Source organism: Lissotriton vulgaris, chromosome 3_1, assembly GCF_964263255.1.
Source record: "Lissotriton vulgaris chromosome 3_1, aLisVul1.2, whole genome shotgun sequence".
In the NCBI taxonomy this organism is placed as follows: domain Eukaryota; kingdom Metazoa; phylum Chordata; class Amphibia; order Caudata; family Salamandridae; genus Lissotriton; species Lissotriton vulgaris.
Genome location: NC_141689.1, coordinates 158,172,317 through 158,187,330, shown reverse-complemented (window position 1 = coordinate 158,187,330; position 15,014 = coordinate 158,172,317). Strand labels below are relative to the sequence as shown.

At 43.3% G+C, this 15,014-nt stretch overlaps 1 protein-coding gene across 1 annotated transcript in view; it reads right to left on the bottom strand.

Annotated features, from left to right (window-relative positions):
• Positions 1 to 942: 942 nt before the first annotated feature.
• The window catches only part of STOML2 (stomatin like 2), a 121,377-nt gene continuing 107,305 nt past the window's right edge, over positions 943 to 15,014 (bottom strand). Inside the window, exon 10 of the mRNA XM_086960250.1 lies at positions 943 to 1,240. Within this exon, the coding sequence (XP_086816376.1) occupies positions 1,109 to 1,240 (132 nt within the window). The 3' untranslated portion in view covers positions 943 to 1,108. The remainder of the gene's footprint in view (positions 1,241 to 15,014) is intronic.

The following is a 15,014-nucleotide window of genomic DNA, read 5'->3' as shown; positions in this document are numbered from 1 at the left end:
GCTCACTTCAGATGTTGGAGTTGATTGAGATACCTCCTTCAACCACAGCTTGAACTTGTCTAACTTCACCACTCGAGCTAAAATCCAATGTTTTGAATCTGACACAGTACTAGCCCTTCAACACTGGTGCGAACATCAAAACAACTTTTTTGAAAAGCAACGAAAAGTATACATAATTTGTGCTCTGTATAAGTGCACTGATTGTGCACAAATGTTTTCATTAACAGCTATCTGCATCCTTTTTTATACAATAATATTCCAAATTGCTACTTAGTTGTCAGTCTTGAACAAATTCAGCAACACTAAGTTTTCAGTGATTTAACTTTCTAGATATTTTCAGTTTTTCGAATCTTGTGTTTGCGGTCTAATTTACAAACAATCAATGGCAGCTCCCGTTTCATTTCAATACCCTCTATGATGATGATTAGAAAGTTTGTTTTGGGAACATCCATAAATCCAAAGGCCGAAGTAGTCTCATATAAGCACCCTTAGGTTAATACAACAGCATGCCTTACCTGCAGAAAGTTCCTGACAATGCCCACATGGACAGAATCATCAGTACAGTAAAAAAATATGTGATGAACAGGAACTAGTGTCAAAAGTGAGGCAAATACTTAGTCTAAACTTAAGACTAAACTTATGATCAATTTCTTGTTTTCTGTAAATCAAAAAGAAATTGAAGAAAACGCTGAGGAAGCATTGATGAGGTTTTAGTATACAGAATTCTGAAGCCTACTCCCCTGTAGATTTTTCCTTCCCGCTAGAAGGTCTTGCAGATCCTTAACAAAATGCACACATCCAAGTCTAGGTTCATTGGCCTCGTTTAGGGCTTTGTTAGGCTGGTTCAGGAATACATTTTTCACCAAGTTGCCTGCAAAGCGAACAAACCTGACCGCTTCTAAAAAAGAATCCTGAACTGAAGAGACAACGGAACAAGAACACTTCTCTTTAGATGTTTTAATTACGTAATTGTTTGAAATAAAAAATGAAGCATAACTTAAAGTGTTGGAAGTATAAAGGAGTCTGTGCATCTGGTTAGTATGTTCCAATGTCTGATAATCTTGGTATGCTGCGATGTCGTGTATCTCTGCTACAACGGTCGAGGCTGCTAGCTGCTGCTTCTTTCCTCTTCATGGACCACCTCAATCTTTGGAAAGTTTGATGTGTCCACGATCTGCTTCTGTGCCCCCTGCTTCTGTGGAGGTAACTGCTTTACAAGGGTGCCATAAATACTCATCGCCTGGTTAGAGCAAGAGGGAAACAAGAACAAGAATCTAAACAGTAAATGGATACTGAAAACAAGTAAAACTCAGCCAAACTTTTGTTAAAGAAGCTAAAACACACACAATATCGGCTAGTACATTATAAAGACTGTCACATATGTAAAATGGTTTTTTTAAGGCCACCTCGTAATACGATCTTATGGAGGGTTGTAAACATTATTATAGAATGATAATAGAGTTCTCTTATTATATTTGTGGTTGGAAAATGATACATTAGTATTGTGCACTTTATTGTAGGTTCTCCATTGTATTTCAGGCATCCACCAGATACGACATATATCCTAAAATTGATTACAAAAGGTATGAGCTGTGAGCACCACATCCTCTGCCTGAAATTGCAAGCACTGGTTCATTTTCAACCACCACCTCTAGTCGAGGAGGACATGAATTCAGAATTACTAAATTTTCTTGCCAAATAACTACACTTTTCAGGAGTGGAGCTAAGAGTACTTCAGAACAAATATGTTGTAAGTCTATAATTACCTAAAACTGGCAAACCTCGAAAACATGCCTTCTGACTACTGGAGAAGCCGGATGGAAACAGCTGAGGTATTATGAATTCTAACAAGTGGCTTCTCTAATGATCATTTGTCAGCCAAACAGGGCGCCGAGCTCTACTGATCACTGCGGTTTTCAAACAGAGAAAACAATTCGGTCTCTGTTGGACTATTGTAACGTTTTATACTTAGGCGGCAATTGTTCCGTTTTAAAAAGACTCCAGCTAGCCCAGAATGCAGCGGGAAGGCTGCTTCTTTCTCTTCCCAGGTTTTGCTCTGCCTCAGGCCTTTTGTGCAGGTTACATTGGCTCCCTATGGAGAAACATTCATTTCCAGACCCTATGTTTCACCCATAAGATTATACATCCCATGGGGCCCCCCTATTCTGAACCAGCTTATTTCATCTTACCAGCCCACGTGCTCCCTGCGTTCCGCCAACCAGAACTTGGCTGAAGTTACCCAAGTTACGAGAGTCAGAACGGGGAGCAGAGGGGGGGATTGGGGAGGCGGGGGGTTGCTCTTTTCGTGCTCTGGACCCCTCCCTCTGGAAAGCTCTTCCCCTCTCTATAAGAAATACTCAATCATCTTCGGTTCAGAAATTCCATCAAGACTTGGCTTTTCTCAACCCAGTCTCTTCCCCTCGTTTCTTCGGGTGCTGCCAGCAGCAGAGGTGTGCTTTTAGAGCTAGAGCTGTGAAGCCCACCTGTGAGGGGTGCCATGCGCGCTACACATCACATATGATGGGCCCCTCCTCCAAAGAAAACGTGATGAACTATTGTAAGGCTTTAAAACTGGATCCAGTGCAGGGTGGTAAGCTCTCTTGACATAGTACTGGTGGGTAGGCGAGCTGCTAAATGCAAAATACGTTGCAATTTTGATAGCCGATATTAAGGAAGACCAGCATATACTGCATTAAAATAGTCAAGCCTAGAGTGTATTAGCTGCTTAGTGCACCCGTCCACATTGGTACTCGGATAGAAGAGGTATTACATTCCAGGGGACAGGTCCGTTTTTTACCTATTAAAAAAAGGAATAACCACAACAGTATTGGGATAGGGTACACCAGACACTCAGAGCGAAGGTCAACCTCATGGCCATTTCTACATGGGAGCCGTGTGCCTTAGGAGTCTTCCGCAGGCTGAAGACAGAAAAGGTACAGTGCAGGTTTGCATCCCTAGCCATTCTTTTACCGAAACAAGGAATAGCCATGCATTGGAGGGCCCTAGCGGGACCCCCAGGAGCAGCCTGGATAGGTGCCATGAAAAAATGGGGGGAGGCAGAGGAAGAAACACTGAGGGATGATGATGAAGTGAGAGGAGTACGTGAACATCCCATGTCCATGGTATGGGCACAACTACTATTTCAACTTATACAGGAGGCAACACAGGAGGAATCTCCTATGACCACACAATCTTGCCCCATATCCCCTCCCACAGTTAACAGGTCAATATTTTCTCCCGAAACCCCCAAAATCGACCTACTCCAACTGGGAACATATTCATGGACCCTATACACGAAGATTCACGGAGATAGGGACGGGGACTAAACACCAACCCACACCTCTGGGAAACCCATACAAGCAGGCGCCAAGACACGCACAGGGATAAGTAGAGTCCAACCCCCATTTAATCTCACATTATCCTGCCTGTGATATATGATGTGATTATCGATTCACACTACAATAGAACCATCTAAATGCCTGCAATCGCCTATCAACATGTGTTAATGATGATGTATAACTATGTACCATGAAATGTAAAATGCCAAAGAACAAATGTAAACAAAAAATAAAGAATAGCCAGAAGGGGTGTCTCCATCCATCAGTATATCAACCATAGTCCACAATCGCAAGTACAGGCAGAGATGTAAAACAAATCTGGCCCCAACGATAACTAAAGATCCTTGGTCCCTAATATAGAAGAGAGCATGAAAAACAATGCTCCAGGTACAAGAAAATACCTACAAAATACTGCACTGGTATAGGACTGCTGAAAGATTTAGAGCGATTACCTTCCGGAAAGGGTGCAGTCCGAGATGCACACTAGAACACATGCTAGGGTCCTGTCTGGTAGTGAAGCACTCTTGGCTTAACACGAATGACAATCCAGCTAGATCCGCCCTTACTGCTTTTAGATTACATGAGTGGTGAAGGAAAATGCCAACTTGTATCTCATATCAGCCGCATGATCACATCAATGTTACTTGCAGCTAGATTAACTAAAGCTCGAGTGGAAGTCACCTCACCTCCCCACCGAAACCGCTATCATGGGCAAAAAAGTGACAATTACGTGGATTAGAAAAATGTACAGCTATAATACATGATAGGCTACCAAAGTGTGAGAAAGTATAGATTCCCTCTTGAGCTTATGTAAATCGAGAGTTGCATGGTCTGATCACTCTGTAGTGCGGTTTAATATCTCTACCACACTGCCCTATAGGGCAAAACAGGACAGGAAAACAGCAAGGACTTGCAGGTCCTGGAATAAAATCGAAGGATGCAGGTTTGAAGACCTGTTGGGGGCCACTATGGCCCCTTTGCCAAGAGATGTAAATAAAGCAGCGGCCTCCTATTCCAAGTGGATGGACAGCGCTTGCACCATTTTAGCCCCGTCGAAAAAGTGCAGCCACATACGCAAAGTTCCATCAGCCCCTTGGTTCACTAATGAACTCAGAGAATCCAAGCTGATACGCAAAAAACTTGAACGGGCCTGGTGCATAAACTACCATGACATAGACAAACAAAAACTTAAATCAAGCCAGGTGGCCTACAAAAATCTGATTAAGGAGGCCAAGAAAACTTACTTTACTCAGCTTATCAACGAGGCCAAGAACTCGCCAAAGGAACTCTTTCATACTGTTTCGAGCCTGGCTACACCTCAGCCTGTGACAACTCCACCCAGTGAGAAACTTTGTGAGAATCTGGCCAAATTTTTCCTGAGTAAGGTGGAACACATCTTTACATCACTAGAGCCTCATGTGAGAAAGAGCATGCTAGAACTTTACCTGGGAACTGCACAGCCAAAAATCACAGGAGGCCACATTTTCAGCATTTGGGCCGGTGAGCTCTGAGGATATCAAAAAGCTGCTACTTACCATTAGATAAGGTTCACCTCACGACCCCTGCCCGGCGTCTGTGGCAAAGCTGGCAGCGGCACCGATAGCCGCGGTCTTAGCTAAGCTTTTTAATCAGATGTTCGAAGTTGGGGATTTCCCAGTCTGCTGGAAACAGGCCTCAATTGTCCGCTTGCTAAAAAAAAAACACATTGGACATCGCCGACCCCAACAACTACCGGCCGATTGCCAGACTACCGTTGCCAGCCAAACTTATAGAAAAAGTTATGAACTCGCAGCTCTGTGCATTCCTAGGAGCTACACATGGCCTGGCCATAGCGCAACATGGTTTCAGGGCAGGACACAGCACCGAGTCTGCCCTGATCAAATCAATAGAGGAGATTAGAAAGGTGCTAGATGCAGGGGGCAGAGCGGCCCTGTTTCTTCTTGATCTTTCCGCGGCCTTCGATACCGTCCACCATGGTAGGTTGGTGGACCGCCTGGAGGACCGTGGGGTCCAGGGGATGGCCCTCAGCATCCTGAAAGCCTTTCTGACTGACAGGGTTCAGGTGGTGGCTTTGGGGGAGTTAGAGTCAAGACCTCTCGAACTGCCGTGGGGGTTCCACAGGGATCCTCCCTAAGCCCCACCCTGTCTCCTTGCTTGCCCCGATCATCCGGGCATACGGGTTCGAACTAACATCCGACGCAGATGATACACAGATTGTGGTATCACTGCTCCCAGGGACAGAGGATGGCGTGACCTCCAATTTTCAGGAATGCATGGCAGCGGTCGGCTCCTGGATGGCCAGAAACTGCCTAAAACTGAACTCATCTAAAACTGAGGTGGTACTCTTCGGGTCCGATGTCAACTTTTGGAGTCCCAAATGGTGGCCCGAAACGATGGGGACTCTTCCCACTCCTGTCATAAAGGTGAAAAACTTGGGAGTTCTGATTGAGGACAAGCTCTCATTTAAACCCCAGGTAAATGCACTGACCTCCTGCATCCATTGGTCTCTTAAAATCATCCGGAAGATCCTCCCCTTCTTGCCAGAGGAGAGTAGGAAAACGGTGGTGACAGCCCTTGTGCTCTCCCGCCTTGACTATTGTAACAGCCTATTTTTGGGGGCCCAACAGGGGCTGCTCAATAAACTGCAGGTTTAGTAGAACGCTGCAGCCCGTTTGGTCTCGGGCATCCCTAAGTTTGCTTCCGTCTCCCGGGAAATGGTGAAGCTGCACTGGTTCCCAGTGTGGAAACGGATAACCTTCAAATCCTTGTGCATTGTCTTTAAGGCGATTCATGGACGTGGTCCTTCGTTCCTACAAAAGCACTTCCAGTGGTACAGACCGAACAGACAGCTTAGGTTGGCCAGTCTAGGGCTGATCAGGACCCCAAGTAGCAGGAAAGCACGCGGGGGGGGGGGGAGGGGGAGGCAGAAGTTTTTTTCTGGGGGCAGCCACTGCTTGGAATGCTTTACCAATTGCATTCAGAGAGGTCACGGATCTGTTGGCCTTCCGGAAAAAGCTAAAAACTTGGCTGTTTACCAATTAATAACAGGTTTCATGGCTAGGGGAGCTATCACTACAGCGCTAGGACACCGTTTGGTATCAGCGCGCTCTACAAGTGTCATAAATAAATAAACAAGCCATATACTTTATGTTGTCTTCTCAATAACATCAACAAGCAAATCACCAATACCCCTTTAACTGGACCACCCCTTCACTATCCTTATCTTTATACTCCGAAACCTACCAACAAACTAAGGTTAAAAGAAAAGATCAAACCTTTGGATCCTTCAAAGACCTCTTACACCTACTGCTTGAACTCATCTCTCACCCTATCAACTCCATGTCCGACACGAACACCTTTCGAAACAACTTTAAAAGATTTTGGAAACCTATGTGAACATCAAGGTTTTGATTAAAACACACACAAGTTCAAGACAAGGACTTCAGTACCCTGGTACTCAAAGGCCTTGCTGTAAAACAATCCATCCGCCAATGGGAAAGAAAAGGCGATAAAAAAACAACTCCCAATGACCTCATGATACTGAACTCCCTCTGCAAACAGAGAAACAGCAAAATACTATACCAACACCTTCAGTGAAGCCACCAACAGTACTCATCAAAACAATCAAGTACTGCAGCAACCCCCTCGTCTACACCCACTTTTTCCTCACCGCACAGAAAAGTGCAATGCCATCAACTTCTTCACTGAAAAAAATACAGATGATCTGACAGTACATCAACACCACCAAGCCTGCTGTATCACTTAGGCTAACTGCTACCTGTAGGATCACAGAGGGGTCAGCCTTCAAAGTCCTATCTCTTGCAGATCTCATTCACACACTCAACTACCTAAAAGCCACTTCTTGCTGATGTCTTACCCTTGTCCTTTATCAAAGCTATATACGGACACGCTCTCTCACCTCTACTCACCAATGTCAATGCCTCCCTCACTTAAGGCATCTTACCAGAACCGCTCAAGACAGACTAGAGTCTCCCACTTCTAAAGAAACCTACACTAGACCAGGATGACCATGCCAACTACCAGCTCATCAGTTAGTCATAGGTAATATCATTTAAAAAGAGGTCTATGTTCAACTCCAAGATCACCTAAATGCTTACCAAATCCTACACAACTACCAAATTGGCTTTGTTCACATGGCCCCTCAAGGACCAAAAAGATCGCTCTCACATCCGGAGTGCCCCACCCAATGCCATCTTGAACCTCTGCAGAGAGCTGCTTAGTGCTCTACTCACAGATTTGCAATGGGGAGGATCCTATAAAGCTACTGAGGGGGAGATCCAGAAAGGAGTAAAAATACGAAAGAACCTCTCAATCCAGCCATAGATAGAAACCTATTTTGCCCAATACATGGGCATAATTCTCATGTTGGTAGTATCTACTTTACACATACATATTATATTGTATTTAAAACCATAGCCTTTCTTGATGATTTACAAAATATATTATTGTTACATAGGGTGACATTATCATGGAACCAGCCTCCAAGTGTATTCATATATAAAACATCAACATGTTGTACTATTCAAATATTTGTAAGCATGTGAGTTAATCATAAATCACCTTATTCGTGTGATTGTTCCATGAGAGATCAAGGAGTCATCCACTTCAAACAGTGAATGTGTCACCAAAGAGGAACAGCAGCCACCTGTTCCAAATCACACACATTCAAAGGTTCATAGATTTAAACTCTTGTGGCTGTTGAATATATTTATGTGCCCATTTAAATTGCTTGGGCTCCTTCTGTGAAACACCTACGTGTTTTCATTCATCAATGGGGAGGAATCGTGGAAGTTTTCATCAGGACCCATGGGTTTAGTCTGTCAGGGCACGGTTTTCCAAATGGCTTCTAAATAAGCGCAAGAATATTAGGTAATAAAATTGTGAAGTTATAAGTGGTCCTCATATTTAAATATGGGAAAGTGGATGGGCCACACTCAGGGAAAACCGGGATCCTCGCAGATGGCTTGATTTTCGGGGTGGCACCCATTCTCAGAATTGAAGTGAGTCAATCACATTGTCCCTGGCTTCTGGAGATAGTCTACTTGTCTGTGTTGAAGGCGGAGATGGTCCTGTTCCCAATTGCACAGCTGTCATCCGTGATATCACAGATAACCGCATCAAGATTCACCAATATGCTAACAATATTGGTTTTTTTTTGTTTTTTTTTTTAAAGAGTTTTATATAGCGCAAACTAGATCCGAAGATATCAGGTATCAGAGCGCTTTACATCGCACCAATCAATCAAGACATTTATAGAGCACTCTACTTACCCGGAGGGTCTCAAGGCGCTAGGGGGGGGGAGGGGGGGGGGGTGTGCGGTGCTGTTACTGCTCGAACAGCCAGGTCTTGAGCTTCTTCCTGAAGGAGAGGTGGTCTTGGGTCAGGCGCAGGTCGGTCGGGAGGGAGTTCCAGGTCTTGGCGGCCAGGTAGGAGAAGGACCTTCCTCCTGTTGTCGTTCTTCGGTTGCGGGGGACGGCGGCGAGAGCGTGACTGGCTGATCGGATGTGGCGTTTGGGAGCGTTACATGAGGACACATTCATTTTTGTTAGGCACGGGGAAATTAAGTGATTTGCCCAGAATCACAGGATGTTGAGCGTCATTGCAGAGACTCGAACCCGGTTCCCCAGCTTTGACGTTGACGCTCTAGCTGTAAGGCTACATCCTCTCCCCATAAGTAACTACTTATTTGCCAAGAATAACTAACAGTATAATGATTTAAACTGTAACTGCTTCAAATCCCAAATTTCACTGAAAGTCACTTGGGCACTAATCTCACCCTGAAGAAACACATTGCAAAAAATGTTTTTTTTTTTTAAAGATAGACAGAGTGGTAGCAGCTCTCTCAAAGGAAGTGAAATGGTTTCTTTCAGAAAGTGACCTCAAATCTGTTGTTCAAGCCCTATCGCCTCTGGATGGTGTCAATGCCTTGTGCCCCACTCTGCCATTCTCCATGCTGCAGTACATCTCATCTAGGGCCTAAAGAAATATGACGATAACACCCCCATCCTCATCCCGATGAAAGTCCATTGGCTCCCCTTGCCACCCACACCACCTTCAAAACCAGATGCACTATATACAAAGCCATAATGACCAGCACTCTACCGTTTTATCTTGCAGACAAAATCACCTGCTATGGTAGTTCTTGGCACAGCTACAGCAAGGACACCATCAAAGTGAAGACTAATAAGTGCAAAAGAGGAAAAAACAAGGCAGAAGGCATTTTACATCGATGCACCCAGACTCTGCAACAAATTTCCCATATCTATCAGGACTGCCCCAGCACTGCTTCAGTTTGGGAAAGGGTTAAAGACGCACCTCTTTAAAGAACACTCCATCACAATGCATTAACAGTCCAGAAACTAGCTACCTCTCAATATTCGTCAACTGTATGCTTGTTTTTGAGCTTGTACAGCATTACATTGCCTATATACAATGTATGGTAAAATGGTACACAGGATTCGGCCTTGATTCCTCAGGTACTTGAGGTCTTCACATATAAGTCCTGCTACAACCTGGCCTACTTAAACTAATGGTTCATTTTAAAAAGGTGTTTATGGCCCCGGGATGTCACAAGGAAGAAAAATAGAAATAATGTAGGGTGTGCGGCACACCTTCTGGGTTAATTGAATATTTCGTTAATGGTGACTTTCAAGTAGCTTTTTTTGGGTGCCTCTGGGTGTAGTCCCCTCTGACCATGGGGGATAGAAGACTGTAATAACACGAGATGCAGTGTCAACCAAATGGCACTATGCCCGGCAGGCACTCCTTGATGGGAACGCGGTCTCTAAATATTAACAATATGTAGTCTTTTCTTTCAAATAATGTAATCAATGACCATTTCTTGTTGATCCAAATAGAAATGTGTTTATTTTAAACACAATAGGTTCACTGTTTGATAACATTCCAATCTGTTGTTCAAGTGTTCAATTTCCAATGAAGGTACATTTCCAATAAGGTAAATATCGCTCCTTCATTTGATGTAAGCTCAAATTGCGATATGCACTTCCCTATGCATTTCAGGACTGCTGACCTTCATCAAGGACAAATGTGCAATCTGGAAGTAGGAGATTTGTGATTTAGTGTATAAAGAGGGGTGGTAATCTTTCCACTATAAGTACTGACAATAGGTAAGTAAATTAAGAAGATTTGGTGTCAGTCGCCTGATAGATCAATGGTGGGGAAAGAAAAAAAGGGGTGCAAGGTCTCTGTTATATAGATGAACTCATAACATAGAGCGAGTGTGGAACAGACATGAAGTCCATACTAGTCGCGAAAAATTCGGAATAGGTGCTCAGTGAACTGTTGTGCAATCCAGGTAAAAAAAAATCTCGGAAAAGTGTAGTGAAAGACTCGACGTGAAACAGTTGGCTTATCTATTGCTAATACGTGTGGGTGTGGCCCACGTGCTCAAAGATTGTTAGTCCTATGCATCATTGCTCGAGTCATGCTGGTACGTGCTCCCCATATAAATAAACGCGAGTTGTTATGCAATAATCGTGATCTTACCGCGTACCGGTCAGTGTAGCGATAAAAGTTGTTAGTGCTATGCCACATTGCTTGAGTCATATTGGTTCGTACTCCCCTTATAAATAAACGCGAGTTGTTGTGCAATAATCGTGATCTTACCGCGTATCGGTCGGTGTAGCGATAATGACTTCGGCGTTTGGTCTCTGTGTCGGCATGCACGTTTGATCGTGAAGATCTGGTGACTGCACCATATGCGCTTACAAAGTGACTAGACCCGAAAAGGGACTAAAAGCGGTGGCGGCCATCTTGGGGCAGTGTCGAACAAAGGAATAAATGAGGTTTTATGCAACGGCCATTTTGTAGTGGTTAAGAATGTTGAAGATGTCAGCGTATTATGCGGAATGGGTTGAAAAATAAAGTACGAAAAAACTGAGGAAGGATAAGAGGCATAGTGAAAACGGTGTTTGAAGTTTAGTGAGTGAATGGAATGATGCATTAAATAAAAAATCGTGGCGTACGGATCTTATACAACTTGTCTATCAGGACTAAACTGGGTAAACATGCTGGGTGAACGGTAAGCAGTTACATATGCATAGTCGCATTAATAAAACGTACAGTGTTCTGCAGTTCATAACATAGAGCAAACTAATATCATACAGTTTGTTATAGAAAGCAGCTATATTCAATTCGGTCGTTGAGACCTTTGGGTTGGCAAGCGTCCAGCTTCTTGATCCAAACCAGTTCTCGTAGTAGTCTCTTCCTCTTGTCTACGCCCTGAGTGGGACAACCTCCAATATCAGGAATCTGATCTGACTTATGTTGCGATTGTTGGTGACTAAATGTGCAGCAAAAAGGACTTCATGACTTTGTTCCTAATGGTACTCTTGTGTTCGGTGAGCTAAACCTTCATTTTTCTTTCTGTTTTCCCTACGTAGGGTAAACCACAAGGGCATTTAAGGAGGTATACCAAGTTCTTTGAGTCGCACGTTGGATTGGTGAATAATGTAATGATTTTGCCTGAAGTTGGGTGGTTGAGTGTGTTGCTGTGAATAACATTATGGCAATGGCTACAATTGTGGCATGGTATGGTACCAGTGAATTTCCATCCAGTAGTTGTGGGTGTGACTTCCAGTAGATCTTTAATGTTCTTTGATCTTTGGTAAGCAAAGAGTGGAATGTGGTTAAAAATCCCATTGAAGTCCGGTTCGCATTGTATCATTTGCCAATTCTTCATGATTAGCGTTTTGATTTGTGAGCTTTTACTGGAAAATTTAGAGACGAAAACAGGTCTATCAGTAGACTTGTGTCTTGTGCGGGTAGATAAAAGATCTTGACGTTCAATGTTTCCAACCCGTTTTTTGGCAAAGTCCAGGACCTGGTTCGGGTAGTTCCGGTCTTTAAATTTAATCAGTAATTTGTTTTCATTGCTTGTGTCTGTTTCTGATTGTGAACAAATTCTTTTGACCCTCAGAAGTTGCGAATAGGGTAAGTGTTTCTTCAATGGAAGAGGGTGACAACTGTCATAATGGAGTGAGTTGTTTCTGTCAGTAGATTTGATGTACAATTCGGTTTGTAATTGGTTGTTCCGACAGTTCACTAATCCATCCAAAAAATTTAAGCTTTGGGTGCTCACGGCATGAGTGAATTTAATATGGTCATCAATGTCATTGATGTAAGAGATACATTTTGTAATCTCCTCTGTTCCGTCCCAAATTAGGAAAATTTCATCTATGTCCCTCCAATTTATTTTTTTTTATCTTGTCTGGCCATCTTGGGTTGTTCAGGATGTGGTCTAGTTCCAGTCTGTGCATGAAGAGGTTTGCATAGCTGGGGGCTGCACAATTTCCCATTGATGTGCCGACGAGTTGTAAATAAAATTCTTCATTCCATAGAAAGTAGCTATGGTATAAGGTATACTGTATCAATTCCAGTAATAGAATCTTTAATTCCTCTTTGAGTGTTGTATGAGAAATGATTTTATCGCTTCAAGACCTCTATTGTGTGGAATGGACGTGTATAAAGCACAAACGTCAATTGTGCATAAAATGATGTTCGAATTCGGGTCCAGTGATGTTTGGTCAAGTTTGTTTAGGAAGTCAGTGGTATCACGCAGGTATGTAGTCATCTGTTTCACCAATGGTTGTAAGTACATATCTATGTATTTCCCAGTAGGTTCGTGGATAGATCCTCTGGTGGACACTATTGGTCGAAAAGGTGGTCTGTGAAGATCTTTGTGTATCTTCGGGAGCATGTGGAGACTCGGACTCCTCGGGTTAACTTGAGTGAGATATTTCTTGTCCTTGTCGGTAATCGTTCCCATACACTGTGCTGTTTCTAGAATGTTTTTTTTTAAGTATATTAGAAAATGCCTCAGTCAGGTCCTGAGTTAGCTTCATGTAGAGATCTGGATCGGATACATGTTCCAATACACTCTCCTGGTAGAATTGGGAATCCATTATTACAAGAGCTCCGCCTTTATCGGCTTTACAACACTTAATGTTGTTGTTGTTGTTTACAATCTGGTTAATAGCCTGTTTTTGTTTGATGTTGAAATTGCTGTTTTTGGAATTAGATTTTTTATATAATTCCTTGATTCCGTTTGCGGTGACAGTCTCATAGGAGTCTAGAATCTTGTGGCTGATAGGTGCATTAAAGACACTTTTACTTCTCAAGCCCTTCCACGCCTCTACTGAGTTGGGTCGAATTTATGGTAGAACGTTGGTGAAATAGTGCGTTAGCCTCAGGCTCCTCATGAACTTATATAAGCTTATTTCTGTTTCCAATTCATTTGAGTAGTAAGTTGGTACAAATGATGTTCCACGTTGTAATATTGCCATCTGTGCTTTGGAAATAGATGTTTTTGAAATGTTATTCAGTAGGTTTGTTTGCTCATTGTTGACTGAGCTATCGGAACTGTGGATTCTTTGTGTCTGCTGCTCCTCCTGGTTCGACGACGATGGTTGGGCCCTTCTCTAAAAAAGAACCCCTTGTTGTGTCCTTGTCAATTTGTTTTGAAGCTTCGGTTGTCCTTGAAGTGGGAATGTTCCTTTGGAACCTGCTTGTCTGCAGTCTGCCCCTTTGGGACGAACCATTTGATGTAGAACTGCCTTCCTCCGATGACTGGTTGTTGAAGGGTGTACGTTGTCTCCGCTGGGCATATACTTCCGCCCAGCTGTACACTTCCCCCAGTTTGTAGTCCAGAGTGTCGCGTTTGTATTTGCGTATCTTCCTATCACTGATTTCCTTTGTATACTTGTCAAGTTGGATGTTGATGTCATTAAGTGCTTTATCCTGCTCATCCTTGGTCAAGTTGTTATCCAAGTTTTGGTGTAGTTGCTTGATTTCTTTTTCCAGGTCTTCTATTACTTTGGCGAGTTCTTCCACTACTAAAAGAATTAGGTAGAGGGAGCATTGGTTGAGAATCGCATACCAACGTTCAGTAAACTTGGGGTTGTTCCTGCAGAGCGTGGGTTTCAGGGCGATACGTAGACCTCTTGGAAGGAAGAAAATGACATTCACCATCAAGGGCCATTCATATCTAAAGCTTGAGACAAGTACTGATGGCCACACTTGAGACTACAGCTAAACTAGTGGTTATCCATAGGCTCCCCAAATTAGGGTACGAATATCCAATCTGTCATACTGTCTGAAAACGTAACCGGAGTGCAGTTTTCTGAGCATAGCCATGTAATGCAACAGATTTATATCCCATCTAGCCTTTTTGATAGAACCACTGCATAATCTCACAAAGCCCAAGGTACTGCAGGCCTGGACCAGAAAACATGGAGAGGCATTCCAGATTATGAAAGATGCACTGCTCCATGGTGCCACCATTCTGTACTTCGACTTTATTAAAATGGGGTGGTGGATGCCAGTCCTTCTGATTTGGGGACAATACTGATGCAAGAAAAAGAGAAACAGCTGTCACCGACAGTTTTCAATCAGAGATTTTAAAGACGTGAGATTTGGTACTCTCAGATCAAGTAAGAAGTGTAGTTAACCAGCAAACAGAATTTTTCACAGTTATTCCTATGGGCAATATTTTTCTGTGACCACTAATCACAAACTACTAATAACTTTGACCATGGCCACTGCTCCTCACTTGCCACCACGGTTTAAAAAGTGGGCATTTACCTAAAGGCCTATGACTCCAAGATAGAGTACAGGCCTAGGGTCAACAACCAAACA